This window comes from Dendrobium catenatum, unplaced genomic scaffold (assembly GCF_001605985.2).
Source record: "Dendrobium catenatum unplaced genomic scaffold, ASM160598v2 original_scaffold_86555, whole genome shotgun sequence".
Taxonomy (NCBI): Eukaryota; Viridiplantae; Streptophyta; class Magnoliopsida; order Asparagales; family Orchidaceae; genus Dendrobium; species Dendrobium catenatum.
Genome location: NW_021404996.1, coordinates 286,818 through 314,180, shown reverse-complemented (window position 1 = coordinate 314,180; position 27,363 = coordinate 286,818). Strand labels below are relative to the sequence as shown.

The 27,363-nt window shown below is 37.6% G+C and overlaps 2 protein-coding genes across 3 annotated transcripts in view; both read left to right on the top strand.

The window, feature by feature from the left end:
• LOC110116604 overlaps positions 1 to 19,194 on the top strand; it is a 46,491-nt gene extending 27,297 nt beyond the window's left edge. Inside the window, exons 11-18 of one of the 2 annotated variants that reach the window (XM_020850260.2) lie at positions 617 to 709; positions 815 to 1,084; positions 11,871 to 12,438; positions 13,535 to 13,610; positions 13,699 to 13,819; positions 17,953 to 18,018; positions 18,411 to 18,608; positions 18,801 to 19,194. In XM_020850260.2, coding sequence (XP_020705919.1) covers positions 617 to 709; positions 815 to 1,084; positions 11,871 to 12,438; positions 13,535 to 13,610; positions 13,699 to 13,798 — 1,107 coding nt within the window. In that variant the 3' untranslated portion in view covers positions 13,799 to 13,819; positions 17,953 to 18,018; positions 18,411 to 18,608; positions 18,801 to 19,194. Of the gene's footprint in view, positions 1 to 616; positions 710 to 814; positions 1,085 to 11,870; positions 12,439 to 13,534; positions 13,611 to 13,698; positions 13,820 to 17,949; positions 18,019 to 18,410; positions 18,609 to 18,800 lie in introns of both variants that reach the window. The other variant, XM_020850259.2, reaches the window with a different exon arrangement.
• A 3,812-nt stretch (positions 19,195 to 23,006) lies between these two features.
• On the top strand, positions 23,007 to 23,642 carry LOC110116609. The gene has a single exon (XM_020850270.2). The coding sequence runs from the start codon at positions 23,098 to 23,100 to the stop codon at positions 23,413 to 23,415; it is 318 nt and encodes a 105-aa protein (XP_020705929.1). The 5' UTR covers positions 23,007 to 23,097; the 3' UTR covers positions 23,416 to 23,642.
• The last annotated feature ends 3,721 nt before the right edge of the window (positions 23,643 to 27,363 follow it).

The window sequence follows — 27,363 nt, the reverse complement described above, 5'->3', positions numbered from 1 at the left end:
TTTTTCATAAGTTTTTTTCTAGAGAAATACTCCTCTTCACACATTCTCATTCGTAACTCCTTCACCTCTAGGTCTTTACTTAGTCTTTGATTAACACTTGCATTCTTGATTTTCAAGTATTCTTTAGTCGCTTCACTCTTTATTTCTTATATTTTTCTTTTTTCCTTTGGAAAGCTATAAATTACCATTGAGTATATTATTATATTTGCTAGAAGTGATCACTTGATGTGGTTTAAATTTGACTAATTAAATGACTATTATATGCACACACAATATATATGTCCTGAGCGCTCTAGTTAGTTAAAACATCACTGTGCTTTCTATATTGAAGCAAAAACATGAATGCTTTCACTTCATATTGTGTTTAGTAATTTGAAAACATTGATTCATGAACTGTGATGAGAATGGGCCTGGATGTAGGATTTAGATGATAGTATTGTCAGGTGAAAATTTACTATTTAAAAATTAAAAGAGAAATTCTCTTCAATTAATTTGTTCACGGCATATTTTTCAGTAATGATTGTTTCTTATTCTTGCTTACGGCCGTTACTAATAGTGTTTGAATGTTTAGTTTTATTTTTTTGTGTTCTTAATGATCCCTGCCGACTACGGACAGGTTTTGGTGGTAACTGAGGATTTACATGATATCTATAGCTTAGCAAAAAAGGCTTCTGCTGCACATAGTGCTCTTATGACAGATCTTGCCAAGGTTACATCAGTTCGCATGAGTTAATTTGACAACATCTCAATTCTCAATATATTTCTTCTCTTTGATACTGCATATCTTCTTAACTAATACTTATATTCTCTGTAGGCAAACATGATCCTTCTGCCGCTTGGAGCTTCGTTGTCTTCTGACGTGGCCACGATGAAAGATGCGATACCCAAGGAGAAGGAAAGCAGCATAGATGTTCTTTCCATTCATGGACAAGCACTGTATCAATCCTACTGCATCAGACTTCAGGAGGCCTGCCAATCTTTAGCATCCTTGGTACCTTCCATAACATACTCTGTGGAAGAACTGTATTCCATGCTGACCAAGCTTGCACGGGATGCCAGCACTCATGCAGGCAATCTCCATAAGGTATCATCCTCATTGCATTTACCATATGTTTTGTTATGCATGTTATTATTATTTTTTATATCAAACTCTGCACCTGTTGGGTTTATGACACTGGATGGAAACTCTTTTGATTCTCCCTAAACTAATACATAAAAAATAATCAAATTCTAAGTGCGTATATAGCGTGATGAAAAAAGTGTGATTTTACAAGAATGAGTGTTGAAAGTTTAAGCACAGTAGCCTAGATGCATTGGGCAACACTAGCATGTTAGTGTGGAACAATAACAATCAGCAAGAGAAACTTAACTAAGAATAGGAAAGTAAATTTAAGTTAACAGAAAAGAAATGATGATTGCCAAATCAATATTTTTGTGGTTTGACATCAATTGCCTATGTTCATTTCCTAGGTAGCTATCTATTTTGAAATCTATTAACTCCCTCTTTTGCACCGTGCTGGCAGAGGATCTTTATACACCAACCCACTGTCTTTACTAGGTGAGTAGAACCACTCCCTCTAATTCAATTCTAGGAGATTCTACTCATTCTATGTTAAAGGCACCACATCAAATGATCCTTAGGGCTTGCTTATAAGGCTATGGAAATACAAATACAACAACACCAACAAAAAGCCTTTATCCCACTATGTGGGATCGGCTACATAAATAATTTTTCTCCATTGTGTCATGTTAAGAGTCATTCTCATTTAAATCTAATAAAGAAATATCATTTATAATATTTTCTAACCAAGTCTTTAGGTTTACCTCTACCTTTCTTAACATAAGCCAAATCTAATAAATCTATTCTCCTAACTTGACCATTGGATGGCCATTATTTTATGTGACCAAACCTTCTAAGGGACTCTCTCTAATATTGTCATCCACTAGAGCTACTCCAACCTTGTCACTTATATGCTTGTTTCGTATCCTGTCTTTAAGAGTAAAGACACTCATCCACCTGAGCATCCTCATCTCTATGACACTTAACTTAATATTATGCTTCTCTTTTAATAGCCAATATTCTGCACCATAAAGCATTGCAGGTCTCATAACCATTATTGCGTCTTGGAGTATTCGTGGCGGTAGAGAGATATAAAGTTTAACATCTTAGCATTGTACGAAGATCCAGCACACAAACAGATAAGAGAAAGGGTGTAGCGTTCATAAGAGACACCAGAGTTTTTACATGGAAACCCCTAAAAAATGGGGAAAAACCACGGGGCTTGGCTCAGTTTGAATGGTTCCACTAGTATTTATTGACGATTACAAATGAGGCCCTTCTTAGATGGAAGGCCTTGGCTTGATGTCATAAATGTACATAATATAGGGCACATTACATGGTCGGATTTACAATAATCAATATAGACATGTTTGTTTGGTCGGTATGACCATAGTTGATAGCATTAACGTCGGAAAGACTATAGCAGGCAGGAGACCGGGGTCAGAAAGACCATTGTCCGGCAATGTAGGTCGGAAGGACCGTAGTATGCAGGAGACCGAGGTCAGAAAGACCGTTGTCTAGCGATGTAATTCAGAATGACCGTAGTAGGAGATGGAGGTTGGAAGGGCCATAGTCGGTAGGAGACAGGGGTTGTAGTAGGGCGGTACTCTGGTAGAACTCTGGGCCTCAAGTGGTGGTCCGGCAAAAGTCTGAGCCTCAGGTGGTGGTTCGGCGGAAGTCCAGCAGAACTCCGGGCATCAGGTGGTGGTTCAGCGGAAGTTCGGGACTCAGGTGGTGGTCCGGCAAAAGTCTGGGCATAAGGTGGTGGTTCAGCAGAAGTCCGGGCCTCAGGTGTTGGTCCGGCAAAAGTCCGAGCCTCAAGTGGTGGTCCAGCAGAACTCCGGGCCTAAGGTGTTGGTCCGGCAGAACTCCGGCAGTGGTCGAGGAGGAGCGAGGAGGCAAGAACGATCTTCGATATCTCTCTTGCTCTATTGCTTAGAGCTCCCTTTTCAAGAGGGAGGAGGGGTCTATGTATACATTCATAGAGTGACATGGCCCGTAAATAGGTGGGAGATCAAGAGCATATGGGGAGTGGCTTGGATGGACGGCCGATGTTGAATCCCTTGATCGTGGACCGTTTGATTGACATTTGAATGTCATAATTCAGTGATCTTGGGCTCATTGGATTCGTCTCGTCGAGCCGCTCGATTCGACTATAAGCACGTCATGTTTGAAAACCATTTGGTAATCCAATTTGTGGTTCGAACCCTTCAACAACGCTTCGTACCCTTGATTTGCACCCATTTGGGCTCGGAGTGAGTCAAATTTGGTGTCGTTGGGTTCGTATTTCTGAGATGTTCAGTTCGACTGTAAGTTTGCTGAAATCGGAGTTCGGACGGTCCCAATTTTAATTTTGGAAGTTTCCAACTTGATTTTGCTTCAAGATTCGTGCTCGATCAAGATAAATTTATGATGATATATCAACCATCTTTTAGAATTTTTCCTTAAGTTTGAGGGTGACCTTTCTAACACACAACAAGCCTGATGCATTCCCCACTTCAACCATCCAATTGAATTCTATTGATAATATTCCCATCTATTTCACAATTATTCTGAGCAATAGATCCAAGATATCTAAAACGACTCTTATTAATAACTTGATCGCTCAAAGTCACAATCTCCCTACTAGATCTATTACTAAAATTATACTTCATATATTTGGTTTTAGATCTACTCAAACAAAAACCTTTAGACTCTAAAGTTAACTTCCATAATTTAAGTTCACCTTCAACTCTCTCTCTAGTCTTATCAACACGAAGAATATTATCAGCAAAAAGCATAGATCAGGGTACAACCTCTTGCAAAGTCTAGTGAGAACATCCACGACTAAAGAAAAAAGATATGGGCTTAAGGCTGATCCTTGATGTAATCCAACTGAAATAGGAAAATACTTGGTCAATACCACCTTGTGTTTGAATACAAGTAATAGATCATCCTCCTTATTCTCTCTATACTTCTCCATCAAATATCTCAATAAATGTATAGCTATGGAAATACAAATGAAAATATTTAATCCTTTCAAGAATTGCAATGAAGAATAATGAAGAACTCTAGAATTGATGTGTCACATCCCATTTTGGCCCCCATGCTAAGGTCAATCTGGAGTATAACAAAAAAGGAAAAATCTAAACAAGCCTTTCTTACTAACACCTATTCTAAGCTACTTCTATCATGATTAGATGAGTAAGAAGTAATCTTTTTAAACTCTCTTAACATATCAAGTTTTATACATAACAATAGAAAGCATATAATATATCTAAATTAAACATCAAATATACTCGAAAGATATATAGAATTTTACTAAAAAATTTTAAATTTATTTACATACCAAAAAGTTTGTACAGTTATTACTCAAACCTCTTTTCAGATCTCTTTATACACCAAACACATATGTATACAAAAAAGAATAGTCACCTCTTTCCACCTAGTGCCCTACTGACTCATTCCCCTTTCCTACAATACAATCACTGTTAATGAGCTAGGGTTTAATGAAATACTCAAGTAATGTATAAGAAATAATAATAATATTTTGACAATTAATTTAGAACACATTGGAATTGCATACTTATCCCACTAACTTTTCACTACACATTCACATCCAATCTCATATGTTGGATTCAAATCAACTCTTGCATGTGTATATCGGTGGATTTCTTTATTAGGAATATAAAAATAAACTTTTACTTTGTTGCTTAGGGGTAGAATACATTATACGGTATTACATGAGGAGAGAAAGAGATGAAGTTTTGATCAAGGAGAGCTCTAAATGAACAAGAAAAACCCTCTTCAATATGTAACAATAATCTCACTTTCTTTCATTTTGAGTTGCAATTGGTCCTATGTTTGTAAGCAAATTGAGTGGCAAATGTGGACAAAATTCCTTACATGCATAAAAAAATTCTCCATATAACTCTTTTCAAGGTGTAACAGTTAATCTCTCTTTCCTAAACTTACCTATAAAATAGATTCTCTACCAAGGCAAGCATCTCAAATACTCATAAAAGAAAACGTCATTGAGTCTGGGTTGTTCATATCTAGCAAACATATTCTTATCTTCATAAATATAGCAATTTGAAAGAATTCGCTAATGGTTGCAATGGAATTCGTCTGATAAGGATATATTTAATGATCCAACAATCATTCTCTCTTCGCCTTACCAATACATGCTGGAATGTGTATAACAAATTATATATATAATATATGCTAATTGAAGAACGTTGGTAAAGCCAAGCCCACGATGTCCAGCACGTCCATGTCGTGACCAAGATAACCACTCAAATAAGTCGTATAAAACAATTCAGAAATGAAAATTTCAGTTTTTCACGCTATCTTTTCAAGAGGAAGTAGAGTTTTACCTGGCTTGAACTCTCTAGTTTTCTGCTCGGCAATCATGCGCCTACGGTCTCGATTTGACTGACCGCCGCTCACTCGGCCTCGTCAAACCCACCTGCACCGAGTCCGGCTTAACATGAGCGAAATAAGAGCGGCCCGCTATCTACGTCCGACCTCCTCACGTTAGCAAACGAAGCCCTCATCGCCGACTTCCTCCTATATGCGAACGAAGCCGAAGCCCTCACCTTCCTCCCTTCACGCAACGCCAACAAGCTTCCGCACTAAAGGCTCAGTCCGCCTCCGCCTCCTTTGTGCGAACAAAGCCCGATCTCCTCTGCTTCAGCCCTTTGCGTGAAAAGGGTAGACGTGTCTCACCCACTTCGTTCAGCAAACCTAAGTCATTTTTCCTCTTTCTGCTGAACTATTTGTTTGATCTCCTGTGAATGAACGGACTACTTCTTGATTTCAAATAGCAAGCGGGGAGGAAGATTATAAGGAGATCATGCAAGCTATTTAAGTTATTATATTGTATTATAATGACATAAACTCTTATGTTAATATTAAAAAAAAAAAGGAGGGAGAGGGGAGAAAAGAAGAATATATACTCGCAAATATTAGCAAAATCAGATGCTCGCAATCGCCAATCAGAGTCTACAATCATCGATCAAAGACGGCGAAGACAATTCCGGGACCCAACAACGCCCCAAAGCCCTCGGCCGTCGATTATCTCTCCGGCTGGGCGGATTAAAAGGGCGAGTGCCCTCCCCTCGCGGGAAGGGGACATCAGGAGGTTGCCGAAATTTACTCAAAAGTTCTGGACTTAAATGGATTTTGAAAAAAAAAAAGATTAAACAACGCTTAATTCAATAATTTAATTTAAAATTGATAAAAAAAAATAATCAAACAACTAAATCAAATCAATTTAAAATAAAGTTAATAATTAATTGACTAATTACCCTTTTCATTATGATACTAACTGACCTAAACAAACAAATAATTTAAAACGTTAATGTAATAACTAATTTCAAGTTTAAAACTAAATCTTTTGGTTAATTAAACAAAGAATCTCTAATTAAATTCAAATAATTAAAGCAACTAATTAACTAAAACTAAATATTTAAGTTGACTATACTAAATTGAATAATGGAACAGTAACTTATTTCTTACAATTTAAATAATTTGAGCACATATATTGAAATCAACTAAAAATAAAATTGGACTCTAATCTAATTTAACTAATTAATCAAAATAGAATTTATGTAAATAATTAACTAATTTTAAAATAAAATTAGAATTCAATTTAAAATTTAATCAGAAACTTTAAATTAATTAAAATCAAATTTTAGTTCAATTAAATTTCAATTTAAAATTAACTAATTAAATCAACGGAGCAAAAAAATTGAATTTTACATATATATATATAATTTAAAAATACACTTGGACGAAACATTTAATTGAGCAACTCTCTAACAACTCTCCAACTAAGCAATTTTCTAACAATTCTCTGAGCAAGAACAAGGAGCTCTCCAAACAACTCAATAAAGAACTCCGAAGCTCTCAAAACAAACTCAAACATTCTTAGACTCTCAACAATGACTCCTGCAGTTACCTGAGAGCTCTCTAATCTACTAGATACGAGCACTTGCATGCAAATAGACAAAAGTTAGCGCATCAATAAATAAGATTAAATTAATGCTGAAAAAAGCAAATCTAACTACTGCAAACAAAATAAAGTACTGAAAGCGGGTAGAAACAAACAAATAACAGTGATAAAGTAGAGTAACAAATTGTTGTAGTAGGAAAAAGCTACGAGCACGAAACAACAAGTATACTACTGAAAGCTAGAATAGAAAACAATTGCTTGCAAGTAAGTGTCAAAGCCATAGTTTAGTGTCAAACTAGCAAACGACTACAAACCCATAGGCTACTTCTAAGCCAAGCAGTAAGACCCGTGTGTTAGGAAACTTATAAATGAATGACCCTATATCCAAAATGATGTGAAACTAAATGCGATAACAAGAATTGCAATTAAGAGATTAATAAAAGTGATAACTTTGCGTACTACCAATAAACTCTTGTTTACTCAAATGGAAGTTTAAGAAGATAACATGAGAGATTAAGCAATAGCAATATGTTACACTTTGAGATTATTAGAACTTACAAAATAACAATCAAAGATTAATAAGTAATGCAAATAGCAAATATATTAAAGCCTCAAATTTAAAATCTAGATCCTTCACCTAGAGATCCTTAACTCAACTCTTGAAAGTGGAGGCTAGCGGAAGAGGATTGCAAGCACACTTAGATACGCCACTATCACACAAGTGATGCCGAGAGGACTAGTTGCCGGGGAAGCTGGAGTTGGGGAAGCGGGTGGGCGTCCGATAAGAGTCCACTGAGTTCTTGGTTGTTGAAGCTCGATAGTTCCGACAAGGCAATAAACTATGTGATTGACGTAACGTTCCACGGTGACGTCGTACTTCCAATTCGGCTCGTAGAAGGGGGAGAGGAAGATGTCGATCTCCCCTTGTTCATTGTATGCGAAGCCGTGATCAACTTCCGGATCCGCCATGCATCCTTGTCAGGAGAGGAAGGAGCACCGATGGAAACAAAGGGAAGAGGAGGGCTTGGTCGTGAGCTATAGGGAGAGGGAGGAGAAGGGCCGTGAGAGTGGACGGGTGTGGGCTCGGGTGAGGAAGGCTAGGAACGTTTGGAAGAGGTGGAGGGAGGGAATAAGCCTGAATATAATTTCAGCTTTCCAAATAAGAGAAGGTTAATTTCAAATTCAGAATTTGAAATATGAAATTAGGCTAGGATGGAGGGGGAGTTAAAGGTGTATTAATGGGAGAGAGAGAGAGAGAGAGAGAGAGAGAGAGAGAGAGAGAGAGCTGGCGGGCTGGTGGCCGGCCGTGGGGGCTAGGTGAGCCGCTGGTGGCTGGATCGGCCAGGAAGGGCCGGCGGTGGAATTCTGGGGTCAGTGGAGGAAGTTGGGTGGAAGGGAAATTTCGGTTAGGTAGAGAAGGGAAAGATAGGTTTAGAAGATCGGGAAAATCTGGAGCTACAAATCTCAAGCACCACCTCCAATAGAACTCACAAAGAGATCTACAAGCACCACCTCCTGAAGAACTTACAAAGAGATCTTGGAAAGTTTCACGAAATCACAAAAAGATCAATAATAGAAAATTTCATTCATCAACATTAGCTTATACATTGCATGAGGCCTCCTTTAAATAGGCCAAGATAAAAATAAAACTAAAATGACACAAATGCCCTCAGAGCTACATAAGTGACTCAATGCATACAGGGGAAAACTAGGAAAATAGAAATACAAGCATAAATAAAATACAAGTAAATCAAAAATAAAGGATCTAGATCGTAGTCGTCGATATGCGTCTCCGGCGATGGTACGTGTCGAAATCTGATGTCCTCATCATTCTCCCCAGGTGGGAGAAAGCTCGACCCCATCGAGTGAGTATCTCTAGAAGTCTCGTACCACTCTAGTAGGTCAGGGTCCAATCACTGCAGCTCATCCCGATCGATCCACACGTTCTCCATCTCCGTCTTTCCTGCCCATTGAACCAGATACCTTCGGCGACCACCGTCTTTAGTGGAAATGATTTCATCGCTAAGTATTGCCTCAATCCTCTCCGCAGTAGGTAAAGTGGAAATGTTTGGGAGTGGGGGTAGGCTGGGGATCTCACCAGGTAGGGTCACATAAGGCTCATTATGTAATAGATTGGTGGGGTTAAACTCTGGACACTCATAGGCTATAAGATCTTCAATGTTAAATGTGGGGCTAAAGTTAAAACCTTCAAGAAGGTCTAGAACATAAGCATTATTGTTTATCTTGGAAGTTATTTTGAAAGGTCCGGCGCTTCCCGCATGTAACTTTTTAACGGTCCCTTGCGGGAATCACTCCGGATGAATCCGAACCATCACAGAATCTCCCACTTCAAATTCTTTAAATCTTTTCTTGAGGTCCGCATTGAGTTTATAGTTAGCATTGCTCAGTTCAATTCTTTTATTAATGTCTTTGTGCAATTCTTGTAAATGCGATTCAAATGCGGATGCAGACTCATATATTCTAAACTTAGGACCCATGGGGATTAGATCTATAGGTTGCTTAGGTTGGTATCCGTACATAATTTCAGTCAGACTCAGGCCCGTGGTTCGGTTGACAGAATTGTTATAGGCAAATTCAGCGATGGGTAACTTAGAATCCCAGTCTCTAAGATTTTCACCTACCAAAGTCTTTAAGAGGTTTCCTAAGCTTCTGTTAACAACCTCGGTTTGCCCATCGGTATGGGGGTGGAAGGCCGTGAAAAACTGTAGTTTTGTACCCATCCTGTGCCACAGTGTTTTCCAAAAATAACTCGTAAACTTAACATCTCTATCGGAAATGATGATTTTAGGTAGACCATGAAGTCTAACTATCTCATCAAAGTAAAGCTTAGCGACCCAGGAGGCATCAAAAGTTTTAGAATATGGGAGGAAATGGGTCATTTTCGAGAACCGATCAACTACCACACAGACAGAATCGTGCGTCCTAACGATCTTGGGTAATCCCAGTACGAAATCCATACTTACATCTTGCCAAGGGCAATTGGGCATGGGGAGTGGAGTGTAGAGTCCCATGTTTTGCTTGCGTTGTTTGGCAAGCTGGCAGGTGTGACATCTCCTTAAAAGTTTGCTAACGTCACGCTTAAGACTGGACCAATAGAATCGATTTTCTAGCACGGCAATAGTCTTTGATTGCCCGAAGTGGCCAGCTAAACCACCAGTATGTAATTCCCATACAAGGTATTCGTGAAGAGACGTTTGGGGAATACAGAGCTTTTGGGCTTCAAATAGGTATCCATCTTCCACTAAGAAATCATTGATAGTACGCTCATGTCCAGTGGTCAAAAGAGAATAGGTCTCACTAAAATTAGGGCAGTCCTTATAGTCTTCTTTAAGACGCTCGAATCCAATCACTTCAGTTCTCATTTCACGAGTCATCATCATCCGACGGCTAAGGGCATCAGCCGCTTTGTTTTCAGCCCCGGCTTTGTTTCGGATGGTGTAGGTGTACTCTTGGAAGAATTCGACCTAATGACCATGACGTGCATTGAGTTTGTTTTACGAATTTATGTAACGCATGGCTTTGTGGTCGAAAAAGATGAGAAACTCTTGAGGCAATAAATAGTGTCTCCAATACCTAAGGGATTGAATGATGGCATAGAACTCCTTATCATAGGTAGAGTATCGCTGTCGGATGTCATTTAATTTTTCGCTGAAATAGGCAACGGGTTGTCCTTCTTGCGATAAAACTCCTCCTATAGACCTATACCTAAGCTTGATGCGTCACATGTTACTTCAAAAACTTTGGAAAAATTAGGAAGACGCATAACTGGGGCTTCTATCATTTTTCTTTTAATTTCCTTGAATGCTTTGTTGGCAGTTGAAGTCCAATGGAATTCTCCTTTCTTTAAAAAATCAGTTATGGGTGTCACAATTGTGCTAAAATTTCTAATAAACCTCCGATAGAAGGTGGCCAATCTAGGAAAGCTCCGAACATCTCTAATATTTTTAGGCTCAGGCCACTCGTTAATCGCTCGAACTTTTTTAGGGTAAGCGGAAATCCCTTGGGAGGATATGATAAATCCAAGAAAAGTGACACGGTTTGTGAGGAACATACACTTCTTTTGGTTGGCATACAATTGTTCTTTCCTCAAAACCTCACAGACTTGTTTCAGGTGAAGATCCACCGAGCTACTGTAGATTAGGATGTCATCAAAATATATCACAACGAATTTTCCTAAGAACGGTCGCAAAACTTGAGTCATAACTCTCATGAACGTGCTAGGAGCATTACTAAGGCCAAACGGCATAACTATTGTCCCTGCAATACCACTCATGTGAAGTCAAGGTTGGATCATACTTCTGTGCAATGTCACTAACTTTCCCTAGCCTGGTCCCTCCTTTATAGTATTGAGCTGCATCCGCACTTTATGCCATGCAGCATCTGCTCGTCACACCTCCTGTTGTTTTATTGCACCTGTGCTTTTGCCCACTTGTACTCTCATTTGTAGGCCAATCGCACATGGAATGCTCTTCTGCATTGCATATAGTACTATGAACCGCATGCTTTACATAAATAGAAACTGTTGCAGCCTAGGGAGGCGCTACAGCTCCTCTTTGTTTCAAATTTGCACTTCAAAGTGCACTTTTGACAGCCTTGATTTTAAGCTGGTTCTGTTTCGTCTGTATGCAGCCTTTAACATAGGATACTATAGGAAGCAACATTCATGTTTAATTTTGATGGTTTTGTGATGATTACAATGAATAAAACTAATATTTTTAGTCTTAATTTTAATGTATTGCAATCTCACCCGATTTTTGAGTTTTTGTCTGTTTCACATTAGTATGTCTGCTCAACCTATCCATTTTAGCACTGCATTGAGTGAAAGGTTAACTAGTAAATCTCCTATCTTCACAGGCATTGGAAGGTCTTGGGGAAAGTCAAGTGGTGAGATCTCAGGAACTTTTCATGTCAAGGCCAGATTATTCAGATGGCACGTATCTAAATGACAAAGTTATCTTTGGGAATGATGATGACATTCTCCTTGACGACAACATCCCACTCCATGAATTTCCTTCAGATGATCAAGGATGGATTTCTCCGCCAGACTGCTCATATACAAGCAGCATTACCTCAAATGATGCTGATGATAACTTCTATCATCTGGAAAAAACATCTTATGCTACTAATTCTGGTGAGAGCAATAATAGCAGGAAAGAGAGTGTATTTGATGAAAAACAAGTGTCAGGAAGAACTAATATTGAGGTTAATGATAGTAGTTCTGCTGCCTTAGTACACTGTAATCAAAGGATAAGATCTGTTGTGGGCAGTGCTTGTCATGCCTCAAACATGGGAGAGGGAACGTCTGATGGTACAAAGCCTCGAGGTAGCAATGAGGAGCAATACCTTTTATCCCCATTAAAGGGACATGAAGAAAATCAGGACGATCGTATATGTTCTAATCCTTTAGGATGGAGCAAAAGAGGTAAGATATCAAAGCCTTGTAATTAATATTTGCCACCGTTTTTTTAATCATAATTGCATTTGCCTCAGATGGTTAATTTTGGGATTAGGAATGTTAGAAATATTTTGTGATCACCTACATAAATACATAAAATTACATTTGTTATCTGTTGCAATAAGACATTATATTGTAGTACAACAACAACATACTACTATGTGGGGTCGGCTACATGAATCATTTTCTCCATTGTGCCATGTTAAAGTTAAATTCTCATTTAAATCTAATAAAGAAACGTCATTTCTATTATTTTCTAACCATGTCTTTTTAGGTCTACCTCTATCTTTCTTAGCATAAGTCAAGTCTAATATATATACTTTCCTAATTGGGTCAATAAAACATTATATTGTAAGCACAAATAATTAGATATGTGATTTTCAATACAACCATGGCATTATTATTATTAAAAATACAATAATAAAATAAAGTTTTAGTTTAGAAATGGTTTTGGAGGTAGGCATGTCATAGAACACCTACATAAATAGATTATGCAAGCTTGGGTTAGCACGATGTATAGCAGTAACACAATAATGAATGGCAAAGTGAGATACATGAGGATGCCCAAAAATTGTAGGGATAAGGATATTCAAGGTGTTGATGATGAAAATGATAGGATAAACAGTAGTTTGATTGTTGAAATCACTTCTAATGACATATGGAGAGCAATAATCATTGGAGAAAAATATCAAAATGGTCTTTTGAATCTTTATAAAGGATCAAAATAGTCCAACTATATTAAAGCATAATTTTGATCCCTTAACTCCTTAAAGAGAAATCAAAATAGTCCCACCATAGTACTATTTTGATCACTTTTTAAAGACTTGAGGGATTAAAATGATCATTTAATATAGTTGGGATCATTTTGGTCCTTCATAAAAAATCAAGGGATCATTTTGATCATTTTCTCATAATCATTGTTAGTTTTTTTAAATGTTATAGCTTTCTTGTCCGTATTGGTTTTGCATCAATACAGGAGTATTTGGGCGTGAAATCTAATATGAGCGAGAGGTTTAATTGTTCTGGTTTTGACGTCCCTGATGCTAATGGTGTCTTTTGGCAGGTAAAAATGCTTACGCTATGTCAGTCTTGAGGCAAGTTGAGCTGAAAATAGAGGGAAGAGATATTGATGATGGACGGTATGCAAGCGATTGTTCATCTTTTACTTCAAGTTATAATTGATCTTCAACTTCTTTCAATTGAAGTGATCACGAATTTGTTTTGCAGGGTAATGCTGGCATCCCAGCAGGTGGATCATCTTATCAGGGAGGCTACAAGCATAGACAATTTGTGCAATATGTATGAAGGGTGGACGCCTTGGATATGATGAATATTTTATAGATCTGAGGTGACTATATTTTCAGATCATATCCGATCCATTGTGGAAATTCAAGGCATTCTCTGATTGACAAGTTATCTCTTGATGCTTCTAATAATCATTTCAATGATCCTACATAATTTTTTTTGTTGGGACTTCTACATAAATTGACCTCTGCTTTAAAAAGGTTTGGTTGTTTTTTTACTTTGATGCATCTATGTCATGCTTTTTTTTTTTGTTGAGCAGTCTATCAATCACTACAGGCGCAACAATTCTACCCCTTCCCCCCCCCCCCCCCCCACTCCCCCCCCCCCAAAAAAAAAATTGCTTTAATTAAGGGGTGATTTTTTCGAATTTTAAGACCCATCTCATTTTGCCTTTTGCTCTGGCAAATTTCTTCTGTTAGTGTTTATTGTGATCCAACTTAATTCTTTTTTTTATTTTTTGTTTAGTTCTATATATGTGTACTTTCCTTAGGCATTTCTTATATTGCTTTGTATAGCCTTTTGTTTAGTGCATTCCTTTGTGTCTATATATAGACATAATGGTTGTAATATTTGCTAACACAAGCCAAGTAAAAAAAAATTCTTTTGGTCTGATTTGCACTCTCCCATTCTTCCCTCTATATCTCTTTCATTCAAGAACTCCAAGAATCTCAACAAATTGGTATCAGAGCCTGATGGAGGCGATCTCGAGGTGGAGGAAGGTTATTATTCAAGAAAGGAAGAAGAGGAGGCGATCGGAAGTGGATCGCACGGACAGTGTTGCACGAGGAGATCGTTTACCCAAGCTGTGTCCGCACATGGAGAAGAGTCTGAAGAGGATCGCATAGAGGCGAATCACGGACGCAAGCTTGGGGGATTAGGCTGACAGAGTGCCTAGGTAAGACACACGGGTCACGGGAGCACGCAGAAGGGAACTTTTATTTCGTTCGGTGTAAGGATGCAGAGGAGCGTTCGGTTTTAGGCAAAAATGCTCCTATACCGAGGTGTACCGAGTTTTTTCAAAAAACTCGGTACACCTCGGTATAGACACGTTTTTGCCTAAAAACGAACGCTCCTCTACATTCGGTCGGAGGATGTAATAATTGTTCCGCAGAAGGGCCGCATGCGAAGCTGGTATGAGTCGCCTAAGGCAAAGAAAAGCGCGCGTGAGCGGGAATGCGTGGGACGAATGCGCAGGGAATGGGGCGGATTGCGGGGTGAGGTCGTAGTCGGGGTGGCATGGGAGCTGGGCCGGGAGGCGCGCTCGGTGAGAAGCGGAGCAGGGGGAGTACAGGCTTCTCATGCGAGCAGGGAGTTCGGGCAGGTGCGGGTAAACGCATGCAGGGTACGGAATCAGATCGCGGGTTAACAGTAGGCATTTTATACCTAAATCGAGCCAGCCCAGTCCAGGAAGGACCGAGCGAGTGGCTGGCCGATCTCCCTCCGCCCCTTCACGTGAGGACTCACCCCTTTCGCATGCGAGCGACCCAAGCGGCTGCTTGGCTCCCATCCACAGTTCTCTCTCTCCAATCGCGCAAATCACATGATTTCTCCGTTGTTTTGAAATCTTCCGCCCCTACCAACCTCCCTCTCTCCAATTAAACCCAATAGGCAACCTAAGGCATCATTCTTACTCCTATTTTGTCCCTTGCAACAGTCGCCGAGCTTTCTTCTTCGTTTCTCTCTCCACAACGGTCATCACAGTTAGCCTCCCCTCTTTTCTCTCTTCCTCGAGGTATTTTCCTGAATCATCGTTATTGTTAGAGAAGGATTTCCTTCTTATTTTTCCCTCTCTCTTTAATAAAGTTTGAGTCTTTCTCCTCCATCTTTCCCCATCGATCAAACTAGAGTAAGGATTTATTATTATCATTTTTTTATTATTGTCATTGTTTTGATGTTTAGTTGGAGTAGTGCGTGGTTAATATTGATTGGGATATTCTTCATTATGCCTCGATGAACATGCTTAATATTAGTTTTGGTTTTGTTATTTGTAGGATTGTCGCTTGGTGGAGTCGAGTGACTGTTTTCGAGGTTGGAGTTTATGGAGACCACTATAAGTATATGTTATTTATTTTTGGTGTAAATGCATGGGCGGAGGGAGGGGGGCACGTGCCCTCCCTAAAAAAATTACTTAGACCAATGACATAAGTCCGCATATAGAACTTAAGCACCCCTTGTCAACTTTCATTTTATTTATTACAGGCTTTTTCCATTACAAGTCTTCAATCCACCTACTCGGACCATGCAATGCTTCAGCTATAGAGACAGAAAGACTAATGTGCTAAAATATTGAAAGAGAGAGGGAGGAATGACTTTCAATTATGGACGGAATGATGAAAAGAGATTTTGGTCAACATGAAAAATTATTGTTTTAGTAGCTAAAGCTAAAACTGAAAGCCTAAAGGGGTTTAAAGATGATTGTTTTGGTGGCTTAACATAGCAACAAGTTCGCCAATGAGGAAATATGCTCTAATTTTTGTGATTCTTCCTTTTAAAATTATTTATTAATCCAAAGAAGCCACCAACATCTTTTTTTGGACACATAAAAAGCATTAATAGTTTGTTTTCCCCTTTGCTTCTCTCTCACGACTTACGACCTCGAGCACGACTTTCATTTTTTTTCATTCCTCTCTTGATCCCAAACGCAGACCGCCCGTGGTAGATGTTTATGTCTTATAAGCTCTAAGGGCCATGTTATTTGCATTCTCATCCTGGATTCGGTAATGAGACGACAAACATAACTATTTTAATGTATTCTAACCTTCTAAATGAGACAGCTAATATAACTATCGAATACATTTTTTGGCTCCGCCGTTGTGTAAATGTACCCTTCTGGCTCCGCCACTGTGTAAATGTACCCTCTTTGTTAGGGGTGTAATCCATGATATTTGTATTAGGTTTTCTTATAATTAATTAGGTTGTTAGTTTTATTTCCAATATTTATGAGTATTGTGTATATCAAGGATCTTATTTATGGCTCACATTGAAATCATCATGTAATAGAATAATACTATCTTGATTTATTGATACATGAGCTTTTAGCATTTAAATGATTCTTGCTATAGAAAAGTTTAATCTATACACATTAGCTTTATTTAAAGAAGTACATGATACTTTTGTTGTAAATTATATTGGATGTATAAACTGTGATTTTTATGTTTAGTATAAACAACTATTGATTATTTGTATTAGTACTTGCACTGTATGATTAAGTATGTTGGTGGAACTCTATTGATTTTGGCTAACCGAGGTCGACAGGCCCCTAGAGTGATGACTCTATAGAAAATAACTTAATTTTCTTAGGTTGGTGCTTACCTTTTCGGTATAGGTATATGATAAACTGACAAATAATATATATGTAAAAATGCAAGAAAATATGAGTATACATCTATGATGCACCGACACTTCTTCATAAAAAGGCGTGTAGTGTCCGACATTTATACTACATGACACACGTTCGACACTCCTCCGACACGTGTCGGACATGTCGAAAATATGTCCAATTAAAAAAATATTAAATACAAATTGAACACGCGTGTCTTGGATACTTTATGAATTTTTTAAATATAATTTAATGTATTTAAAATTTTATTTATTTAAAATATAAAAATTATTATTTTTTATTTCCTATCCACAATACCAAATCATTTTAAACACAATTTATAGTTAAATGACTTGTTATTTCTAAATATTTTAAATATTATTCTTATTCAATTTTTATACACTATTTTTAAAATATAAAAATTATTATACCATATGTCTAACTCGTGCCCGTGTCCAATATTTTCAATAATTGATGTCCCGTGTATGTGTCGTATTGTATTTGTGTCGTTGGATTCGTGTTTGTGCATCATAGGTGAACTTGAATTGGAAATAATAAATGATTGATACATCATTTTGAGGTATGATGATACATGATGTGGTTGCACTAGTGAGAATTATAACAATTTACATTGATAGTAGTTTGATGAATGCATTAATAGCCTTAGCACATTTAGATTTATATTGTATAAAACATGGTGTGTCAGTGCTCCTTTATTTCAGTGACTTTAGGTTGCTACTTTTACCCTTTTGGTTGTTCATACTGTATATCTCATTCATTTGTCTTTTATGATCTGATAGATAGGAGTTACTTGTTAAGTTTAATTTATCAAATTCACCCATTGTCTTTTTCAGCAGGTCCCACATGCGTATTTGGTGGACCGTCACTCAGGAGCAGAGCTACCAGCAACAGACTATTTTTTGGTATTTATTATTACATAGTAGTTTGTTATGCTTTTGTTCTGAGGGTTAAATAGTTTTTTTCTTGCTTTTTGTTCATATTTATGTGGCTGTAATATTTGCTTACCCAAGCCAAGTGAATAAATGTTTTTTTTGCTCTGATTTGCACTCTCCTATTCTTCCCTCCCTCTCTCTCATTCAAGAACTCCTCCAAGAATCTCAACACCTTCATTAGGTTTGCCATTCAATATCTTGTGTCTTGTCTGTATAATGTATGATAGACGACATATTAGTTTTGTCGATCCTCTACCAGCCAAACTATTTTTGTTATCTGTAAATATATCATTTTGATTATCCCATTTCAAATATAAATTTTTTTATATTATATTGCTGAAATTAGTAATTTTCTATTGCAGAATAGCAGTGAAGTTCTATTACACTCCTTCAAGCTGATACTCTTGTAAAGCCTGCAAGCAAAATTCAATCTAAGATGAATCTTTGCCGAAGGAACTGCAGGCTTTGGCTTTGAGTTGTGACCTGGAGGTTCGGAGCTAGCTGATGCCAATTCCAGGCACCCGGTTTTGAAAATATACCAGCACCTTCCTCTGCTTTATGTATAGCTCTACTTAGGCTTTGTTTGGGACGGTTTTCTTACTGCTTCTTAAAGCAACTTTCTAGTATAAAAAAATTATTTTTTATACTAAAAAACTGTTTTAAGAAGCAATAAAAAACCGTTCCAAACTTGAATCCACCTTTTGCTACTCACAAGTCTTCTATGCATTTAATTCTTTCCTTTGGAACTGCAGTGTGAGCCAGAATCTCTAGCTTGGCGGATATCCAGCGCTCTCATCCTGGACAAATTGTGCTTCTGAATTGGATTGGAGTTCCCTCAGAAATCAAAGGGGTATGATTTGGATCAGTAATTCTGATACTTGGTTTCTTGTTCAATCAGATAAACAGAAGCATCGATATGACTAACTTCTCAGCTCCTCGTCTGAAGTAGTGAGTTGTATCAAGCTTCATTTGGGACAATTTTTTTATTGCTTCTTAAAGTAGCTTTTTTGTGTACTAAAAAGCTGTTTTAAGAGGCAGGAAGAAAGCCGTTTCAAACGAAGCTTAAAATTGTGGAGAAGTTACCTTTGGTCTCAACGATAAGCTTGGGCTTTTTAGTTGGTATGTTTATCCTTTTTTTTGCTCTTATTCTCTAATTTGTGTTTATTGGTTTGATGACTTCATCAAATCATCAAATTTAATGTTTTTTTTTTTTTTTTTTTTTTTTTTTTTTGAATCAATTTTTTTTTTTGTTCTTTCTTATTTGAATCAAATCCCAAGCTGCGTAGTTTTACCTCTGATTATATTTTGTTCTCTTATGTCAGAGTGAATTTCATAGGAGATGTCTTGCCACCTCCTTTTTAGGAATATGCTTTTGAGGGAATGATTTATTAAAAATTTGTTTTATCAGCAGAATTTAAGTTGGATGGTTGAAGTGGAGGAATGCATCGGGCTTGTTGTGTGATAGAAAAATACCCTTCAAACTCAAGGGAAAATTCTATAAGATGGTGGTGACGCTTGCAATGCTTTATGGTGCTGAATTTTGGCCATTAAAAGAGAAGTATAATACTAAGTTAAGTGTGGCAGAGATGAGGATGCTCAGGTGGATGAGTGGATTTACCCTTAGAGATAGGATACGAAATGAGCATATACGTGAAAAGGTTAGAGTATCTCTAGTAGAAGATAAGATTAGAGATAGTCGCCTTAGATGGTTTGTCACATAAAACGGCAGCCTTCCGATGACCTGGTTAGGAGAGTAGAGGTATTAGATTTGACTTATGTTAAGAAAGATAGAGGCAGACCTAAAAAGTTTTGGTTAGAAAATATTAGAAATGACCTTTCTTTATTAGATTTAAACGAGAATTTGACTTTTAATAGGACATAATGGAGGAAAAAGATTCATGTAGCCGATCCCACGTAGTGGGATAAAGGTTTGATGTTGTTGTTGTATCATTAAATTGGCATATAAATCAAAGCAATATTATTTAGTCTTTGTTTGGAATGGCTTTATTACTGCTTCTTAAATCAGCTTTTTAGTAGAAAGTTAGCTTAAGAAGCAGTAAGAATGCTGTCTCAAATAAAATCTTAGGCTTTGTTTGGGACAGCTTTCTTAGTGCTTTCTAAAGTAGCTTTCAAGTAAAGCAATGCACGCCTCTTTTGGGAATTATTTTCTTTCTAATTGGTTTACTCTACCCGGAAAATGAACTAAAAGCAGGAATTCTAAATATATTAGAATTTCATTTCACTTTATCGGTTTCAAATCAAACATTCAAAAAGTTAAAATAAATACATTTAATTTATTTTTCACCTTAAAGTATTTCAATCAAACAACCCCTAAGTAAATTATAATTATAATGACTTAAGTGAATTATAATTCATTTAAGTGATCTACCGTAGCTCAAATCCCCGTTTGGATCGTCACAAAAGTAGAAAATGCCAAACATTTTGGCAAAATTTTTTATTTCTATAAAAAAAATGTTGAAACTTTTGATGTTTTCTTAAAAAATAAAGCCTAAGCCAAATAATTAAAAACACAGCTCATCTTGTCTTAAATAGCCTAAATGTTCAAAAATAATAATAATAATTTAAAATTACTCTACAATTACGCCTATGGGTGTCAATTTTTGACACTACCCGAAAAAATCCGGGTTCGGGTCAACTCGGACCTGAAACTGGTCGGGTTCAACAAATCAACCTGTTTTAATAATCGGGTCGGGTTCGGGTTGATCCAACAACTCGAAAATGACTTGAAATTGACACGAAAACTTCTATTTGACTCAGAAATCCGAGATTGACCTGCTTTTTACCCGATTTTGACTCGAAATTTGAAGATTGATCTGATTTTGATCTGAAAATTAGTAATTTTAGGTCAACTTTGGGTCATTCGTGTCGGGTCAGGTTGACCTGGACTCGAATCGGGCTGGGTTCGGGTCCGGAACCTGACCTATTTTTAAAAATCGGTCGGGTTGGGTTAACCGGAATAGTGCAGGGTCAATTTTAGGTTCGACCCGAATTGAAATCCTTAATTACGCCCCTTCTCATTATTTAATTTTCACATACTTTACTTTTTAAAAACAGCTTCAAATTTAAAGCAGAAAAATTATGCAACTCGGTATATGAATATTAAATCTTTCCCCCAAAAAAAATAATAAATCATAAATTTAAATTATGCAACGGCTCTATTTTTATATAGTTTTCCTATGTCCCTAATAAAGCCTACTATTTCTCTGCCGTCCAAATTTCAGGGCCCACCGCCCACCGAAAGTTGCAATCTAGCCGTTTAACACCCAATTGGACGGTGGTGATCGCACCGCAACGCACCGTCTGATCCCGAATATCGCACGTGACGTAGTACCAAAATTCTCAAGGATGTGATGGCCGACAAGCTCCACAGGTCTTTTTTTCCTTCCCATAAAATCTTACACAGCTCAACTTGGCCTGTTGGTTGAGAGCTTATGCTTCCAACTAAAAGGTCTTAAGTTCGAGTCTTTGTGTTTGCGTTGTGTGTGTGAGTTTGCCATAAATGACCTAAATGTCCCAAAAAAAAAAATCTTCTTTCAAATCCGAAATTACCTCCATGCCATCATGGTGATAAGCAAAATTAAGGCATTGAATGAGGACAATTTGGGAATATATCAATTGGTTATTTTCAAATTAAACAAATTTTTATTATAAATTTTTATCTAGATTTATTATGTAATTAGATTAAATTAGAAATAAGTAAATAAAATATTTTCAAATTGCCTAAAAATTAGTGCATCATTTTTATATAATAAATTAATTTAAAGTTATCTTTTTACTCAAAAAGAATCAAATGCGCCCTTTACAAGCCTAGTTATTTATAAACCTTTATACTCATCTTAATAAATTTTTTATACTATTAAAAATTATAAATTTAATTATTTTTTATGTAATTAAAAATAAATATTAATTTATATTTTCAAATCAACTCAAAATTAATGCTTCATTTTTAAATAACAACAAAATTAAAATTATCATTTTTTACTTATGAATAATCAAATGAGTTTTGCCTTTTATTATAATGTCACAGAGTTATACATCCACAGCTCAATTTGATCTGCTAGTTGAGTTTTAACTATCAATTGAGAAGTTTTGAATTCAAAATTTGCATATGTATGTGAGTTTGTCTTAACTACACAAAAATCTTAAAAATAAATAAATAATAGATTTTTAAAAAAAGATTCTTTTAAAAATATTACTAGAATTCTTAAATTTTTAAGGGTTATGAATCATTTTTTTAAGCTATATTTATAAAAAAATTAAGTAATATTCAATTTTTTTAGAATATTTAGGTCAAGTAAGATAAATTCACACACATAATATAGCCAAAAATCACAACCAACATATCAAAGTGAGCTGCAATGTTCAAAAATTAAGGGGCTATTTAGTAGCAATATTTAGGTCGGATTTGAGGCGAATCCATGCAAACGCCCTAAAATGCAAAACCAAATTTCACATCAAATGAAAGCCGCCGTAGGCGGAAAATTCCTCCTTTTCGTGCTAAATTCCAAATTTCTGAAATCATGTTTTTTGCCTGTTTTACGAAATCCGTTGGTGGGAGAGGAAGAATCCAATTATTAAATATGTTTTATAGTCAAACAATCACATGGGATTTAATAGGATTTATCATGAATATTACTAAATAGTTTTCAAGATTTAATTCCCTCAAGATTTATAAAATCTGGATTTAGCGGATTTATGAAATCCTACTTAAATCAAATCCTAGATGCTGCCAAACAGCCTCTAAATATGGGTGAATTATTAGGTCTGGTCATTGGACATTCGGACATACAATCCAGACGTGCCACGTCATCCAAATACTCCGTCACCCAAATACACCGGCCCTGATGTATTTGGGTGATGTGGCGCGTCATAATTGGTGTCCGGACGAATTCGGACACCGGACGTAATAATTTGCTCTAAATATGCACGTGCTCTTCTTTTAAAACCTCCCAAAAAATCATTAAACCAAATCCCTCTTCATTCCGCCGACGCTCCTAAGCCCCAAAACCCCTTCTTCCGGGCACATCAATGGCGATCCAAGAGCAGCTCCTCCCCTTCAAACTCCACTTCGCCGTCGTCGCCGTCGCTGCCATCATAATCACGTGCTTCATTTACCTCGGCCCCACTTTCTCTTCTCTCGTCGGCTTCTTCTGGCCCCTCCTTCTCTCCACCACCTTCTTGCTAGCCGCCGTCGCCGTCCTCCTCAGGATCTCACCGCCACCGCATACGGACGTCGCCGCCTGCCGCGCTGGCGATGACATCATCGACTTCGTCGCCGGAACTCATTACGAGCAGCTCGCGGGCGCAGCAGCAGTGGAAGAGAGGCCGATCCCGAAAGCTCTGTAGCCACCTGGTGCGATCTGAGTGGTTGCCGTACTGATAAGCTGTAAATTTGAAATAAATGAAGGGCAATTTGGGAATTCCGGTAGTGCTTCTAGTTTCTTCTTATCTTTTTTGGGTTCGATTGAACCGGGTTTACCTGCTTTCTCCATTATTCTGAGTCGGTTTGGTCTTCTGCTATGTAATTTGGAGCTCATAGAGCTCTTAATAGCATATATAAATTTATTTAACGATGGATTAAGACTTCATTTGTAGAGAAATTATTACGTGCGATCATCAAATCGTCCGAAAGTCAATCAGAACGTGTCATGTCACCCAATATACAGTGATACAGTAAATTGATGACGTGGGGCGTCTTGATTGATCTCGGACTGCATCCGGTAATCGCACGTAAAAATTTCACTCATTTATGACTGTTTTTTATTGCTTTTTAAAATAATTTTTTAATATCAAAGTTTTTTTAACTAAATTTTCGTATTAAAAAATTGTTTTAGAAAACAGTAAGAAAGCATCTCAAATAAAACCTAAATGATAAATAGTAATTTTTTTTGGTAGAATGCTTAATATTAGAAAATCTTATATTAGACAATGTCTTATAATTATTTTTTTAAAATAATAATATTAATAATGCCTCATAATTGAAGATATAAGTCCTATTTGTTGATATTTTTTGTATTATCTTGTATTATCTTTTTTTTTTTTTGTCTAATTTTTAGTATTCTTGTCAAATGTAAGTCCAATTCTCTCGTGTACATAATAGAAAATTTATGACGGTAGAGTATATGTTGATTTTGTATAAAGATTCAGTACGCACTAGTAAAGTCGTAAAAAACGAGAAAAAAAATTACATGAAAAACTCAAGAATGAGAAAACAATAAGGACTAGCTCAGTTGTAATGATTAATTATATAATAAAAGATATAAGAATTCTACATAATAATTAAAGAGGATGTGATTATACACAGCTGATCGTAATTACTTGATTTTCGTTATAGGGATTATAAAAATTAATTATCTGCAAGCAAATATTTAAAACTTCATGATATTATTATACAAATGTTAATAATCAAGCGGTAATGGTCAAATGACATGAATTTAGTAATGGTGGCGGTGATTGTTGATGATCATAAAAATTTATTATGGAATTCTTTAGTTCTTTTAGCTTTTTTTTTTTTCTTCTCATGAAGAAATTGATAGAGGGATTTATATACATACCATTTTAAAAAATGATACGGAATGATTATAAGCTATTACACTTACAATAATATGAGTATAATTGATATATCATCAAAAAAGTTATCTTGATCGGGCACAAATCTCGAGGCAAATCAAGCCGGAAATTTCCAAAATTAAATATGGGATCATCTGAACTCCGATTTCAGCAAACTTATAGTCGAATTGAGCGTTTCGAAAATACAAACCCAACGACACCAAATTCAACTCAATTCGAGCCCAAATGAGTTTGAATCGAAGACCCGAAGCGATGTTTGAAGATTCAAACCACAATTTGGATTACCAAACGGTTTCTAAACATGACATGCTTATACTCTGACAAACGGTCCACAGTCAAGGGATTCAATATCGGACACCCATCCAAACCACTCAACATTTTCCCTTGGTCCTCCTCCTATTTACGGGTCATGCCATCCTCAAAAAACTATTGATATATCATCAAAAAAATTATCTTGATCAGCCACGAATCTCGATGCAAAATTGAGTTGAAAGCTTCCAAAATTAAATCGGAGACCATCTGAATTCTGATTTTAGCAAACTTATAGTTGAACTGAGTCTCTCGGAAACACGAACCCAATGACACCAAAATCGACCCAATTCGAGCCCAAATCAAATACTCGAAACACTTTTGGAAGGATTAAACCACAATTTGGGTTACCAAACAATCTTCAATCATGACATGCTTATAGTCATATCGAACGGCTCGACGAGACAAATCCAACGGGCCCAAGATCACCAAGTTCTGATATCATTAAAATAGTCAAATATCCATTGAATGGTGCATGATTGTAGGAATCAAGATCGGCCGTCCATCTAAACCACTCCCAATTTACCCTTGATCTTCCACTTATTTACGAGCCATGCCACTTAAGAATTATGTAAATAGAATCTCATTTCCTCTTGAAAACAAGGGAGAAGAGCCAAGAGAGAATAAGAAAGAGAAGGAAGAAGGCTCCAGCCGCCTAGCTCCTCCTCGTCCATAGCCGAAGTTCTGCCGCACCACCGCCAGAATTCTGCTGCACCACCGTCAGAGTTCTGAGGCACCACCGTCGGAGTTCTGCTGCTCAACCGCCAGAGTTCTGTCACAAGAGTTCTGCCGCACCACCTCTTGGTTATGTCGAACCACCACCAGACCAGCTAAAGATGCCAAAGTACCACCCGAAGCCGGAGTGCCCCCTGACGCTGAAGTTCCACTGACGGATCACAACCTGACACCAAAGTGATGCCGAACCAAGACCTGAGGCTCAGACTTTTGTCAGACCACCACCTGATGCCCAGAGTTCTATCGGAGTACCGCCCTTTTACTATGATCTTTCTGACCCTAGTCTCCTACCGATTATGGTCCTTCCAACCTCCCTCGCCAACTATGGTCTTTCTGACCCTTGTCTCCTACCGACTACGGTCCTTATGACCTCCCTCGTCAGATAACAATTTTTCTGACCCCTATCTCATGCCGACTACGATGCTTCCAACTTCCATCACATACTACGGTCTTTCCGATCTCTGCCATATCGAGTAAGGTCATGACAACTAAACAAATATGTCTATATCGAGCATTATATATGATGTATATTTATAACATCAAGTCAAGGCCTTCTCCCAAGGAAAGGCCTCATTTGTAATCAACTGCAAATACTAGTGTATTATTTTAAACATGGCTAGGCCCCATGATTTTTCTCCTTTTCTAGGGGTTTCCACGTAAAAACTCTGTGTCTCTTATGAGCGCTGCACCCTATCTATTATATGTGTACGTGCTGAATCTTCGTACAATGTTAAGACGTTAAACTATATACTTCTTTACCGCCGCGAATATTCCATGACGCAACAACTATAATTAACCAATCATTTCTCTTGAGAGGGGACCCAAGAAAAAAGAAGAAGAGAAGAAGGACGAGAGAAGAGAAATAGGGAAGGAGTGAAGAAACTCCTCCTCGACCATCGCCGGAGTTCCGCCCGACTTTGAAGTGACGCCGGAATTCGGCCTGACTTCCAAGTGACGTCAGAATTCCGCTCAACTTCCAAGCGATGCCATAATTCCGCCCGACTTCCAAGTGACGCCGGAACTCTTCATAATCTCCAAGTGACGCCGGAGTTTTGCCTCAATACCATCTAACACTGGAGTTCTCCCCGGCTGTCGACTTACTTCAAACTTTTACACGACGTCGGACCTCTACTCATCGCCAAATTTATACTCGACACTGGACTTCTGCCCGTTGTTGGACTTTCGCTGGACATCTATCTAATGCTAGAATATTTCTATCAATTACTGGACTTCTATCTGACGCAGTCCTTTTAACCTCCTGTCCTTCCAACTTACGTCGCTCACCGACTATAGTCCTTCTGACCTTCGTCGCCCACTGACCCCTCCGACTTACGTCTCCCACTGACTGCAGTCATTCCGACCTCCGTCGCCCACCGACTATGGTCCTTCCGACTTACGTCGCCCACCGACTACAGTGCTTACGACCTCCGTAGCCCGCCGACTACGATTCTTCTAACTTACGTCGCCCACTGACTACAGCTCGTCCGACCAAACAAACACATCAATAGTGACTCATTGTATTCCCACCATGTAATATACTTTATAAGATGTACATCAAGCTAAGGCCTTCCCCCAAGGAAAGGCCTCATTTGTAATCAACTGTAAATACTAGTGGATTCATTCATATTGGGCTAGGCCCCATGGTTTTTCCCCCTTTCAAGGATTTTCCACATAAAAATC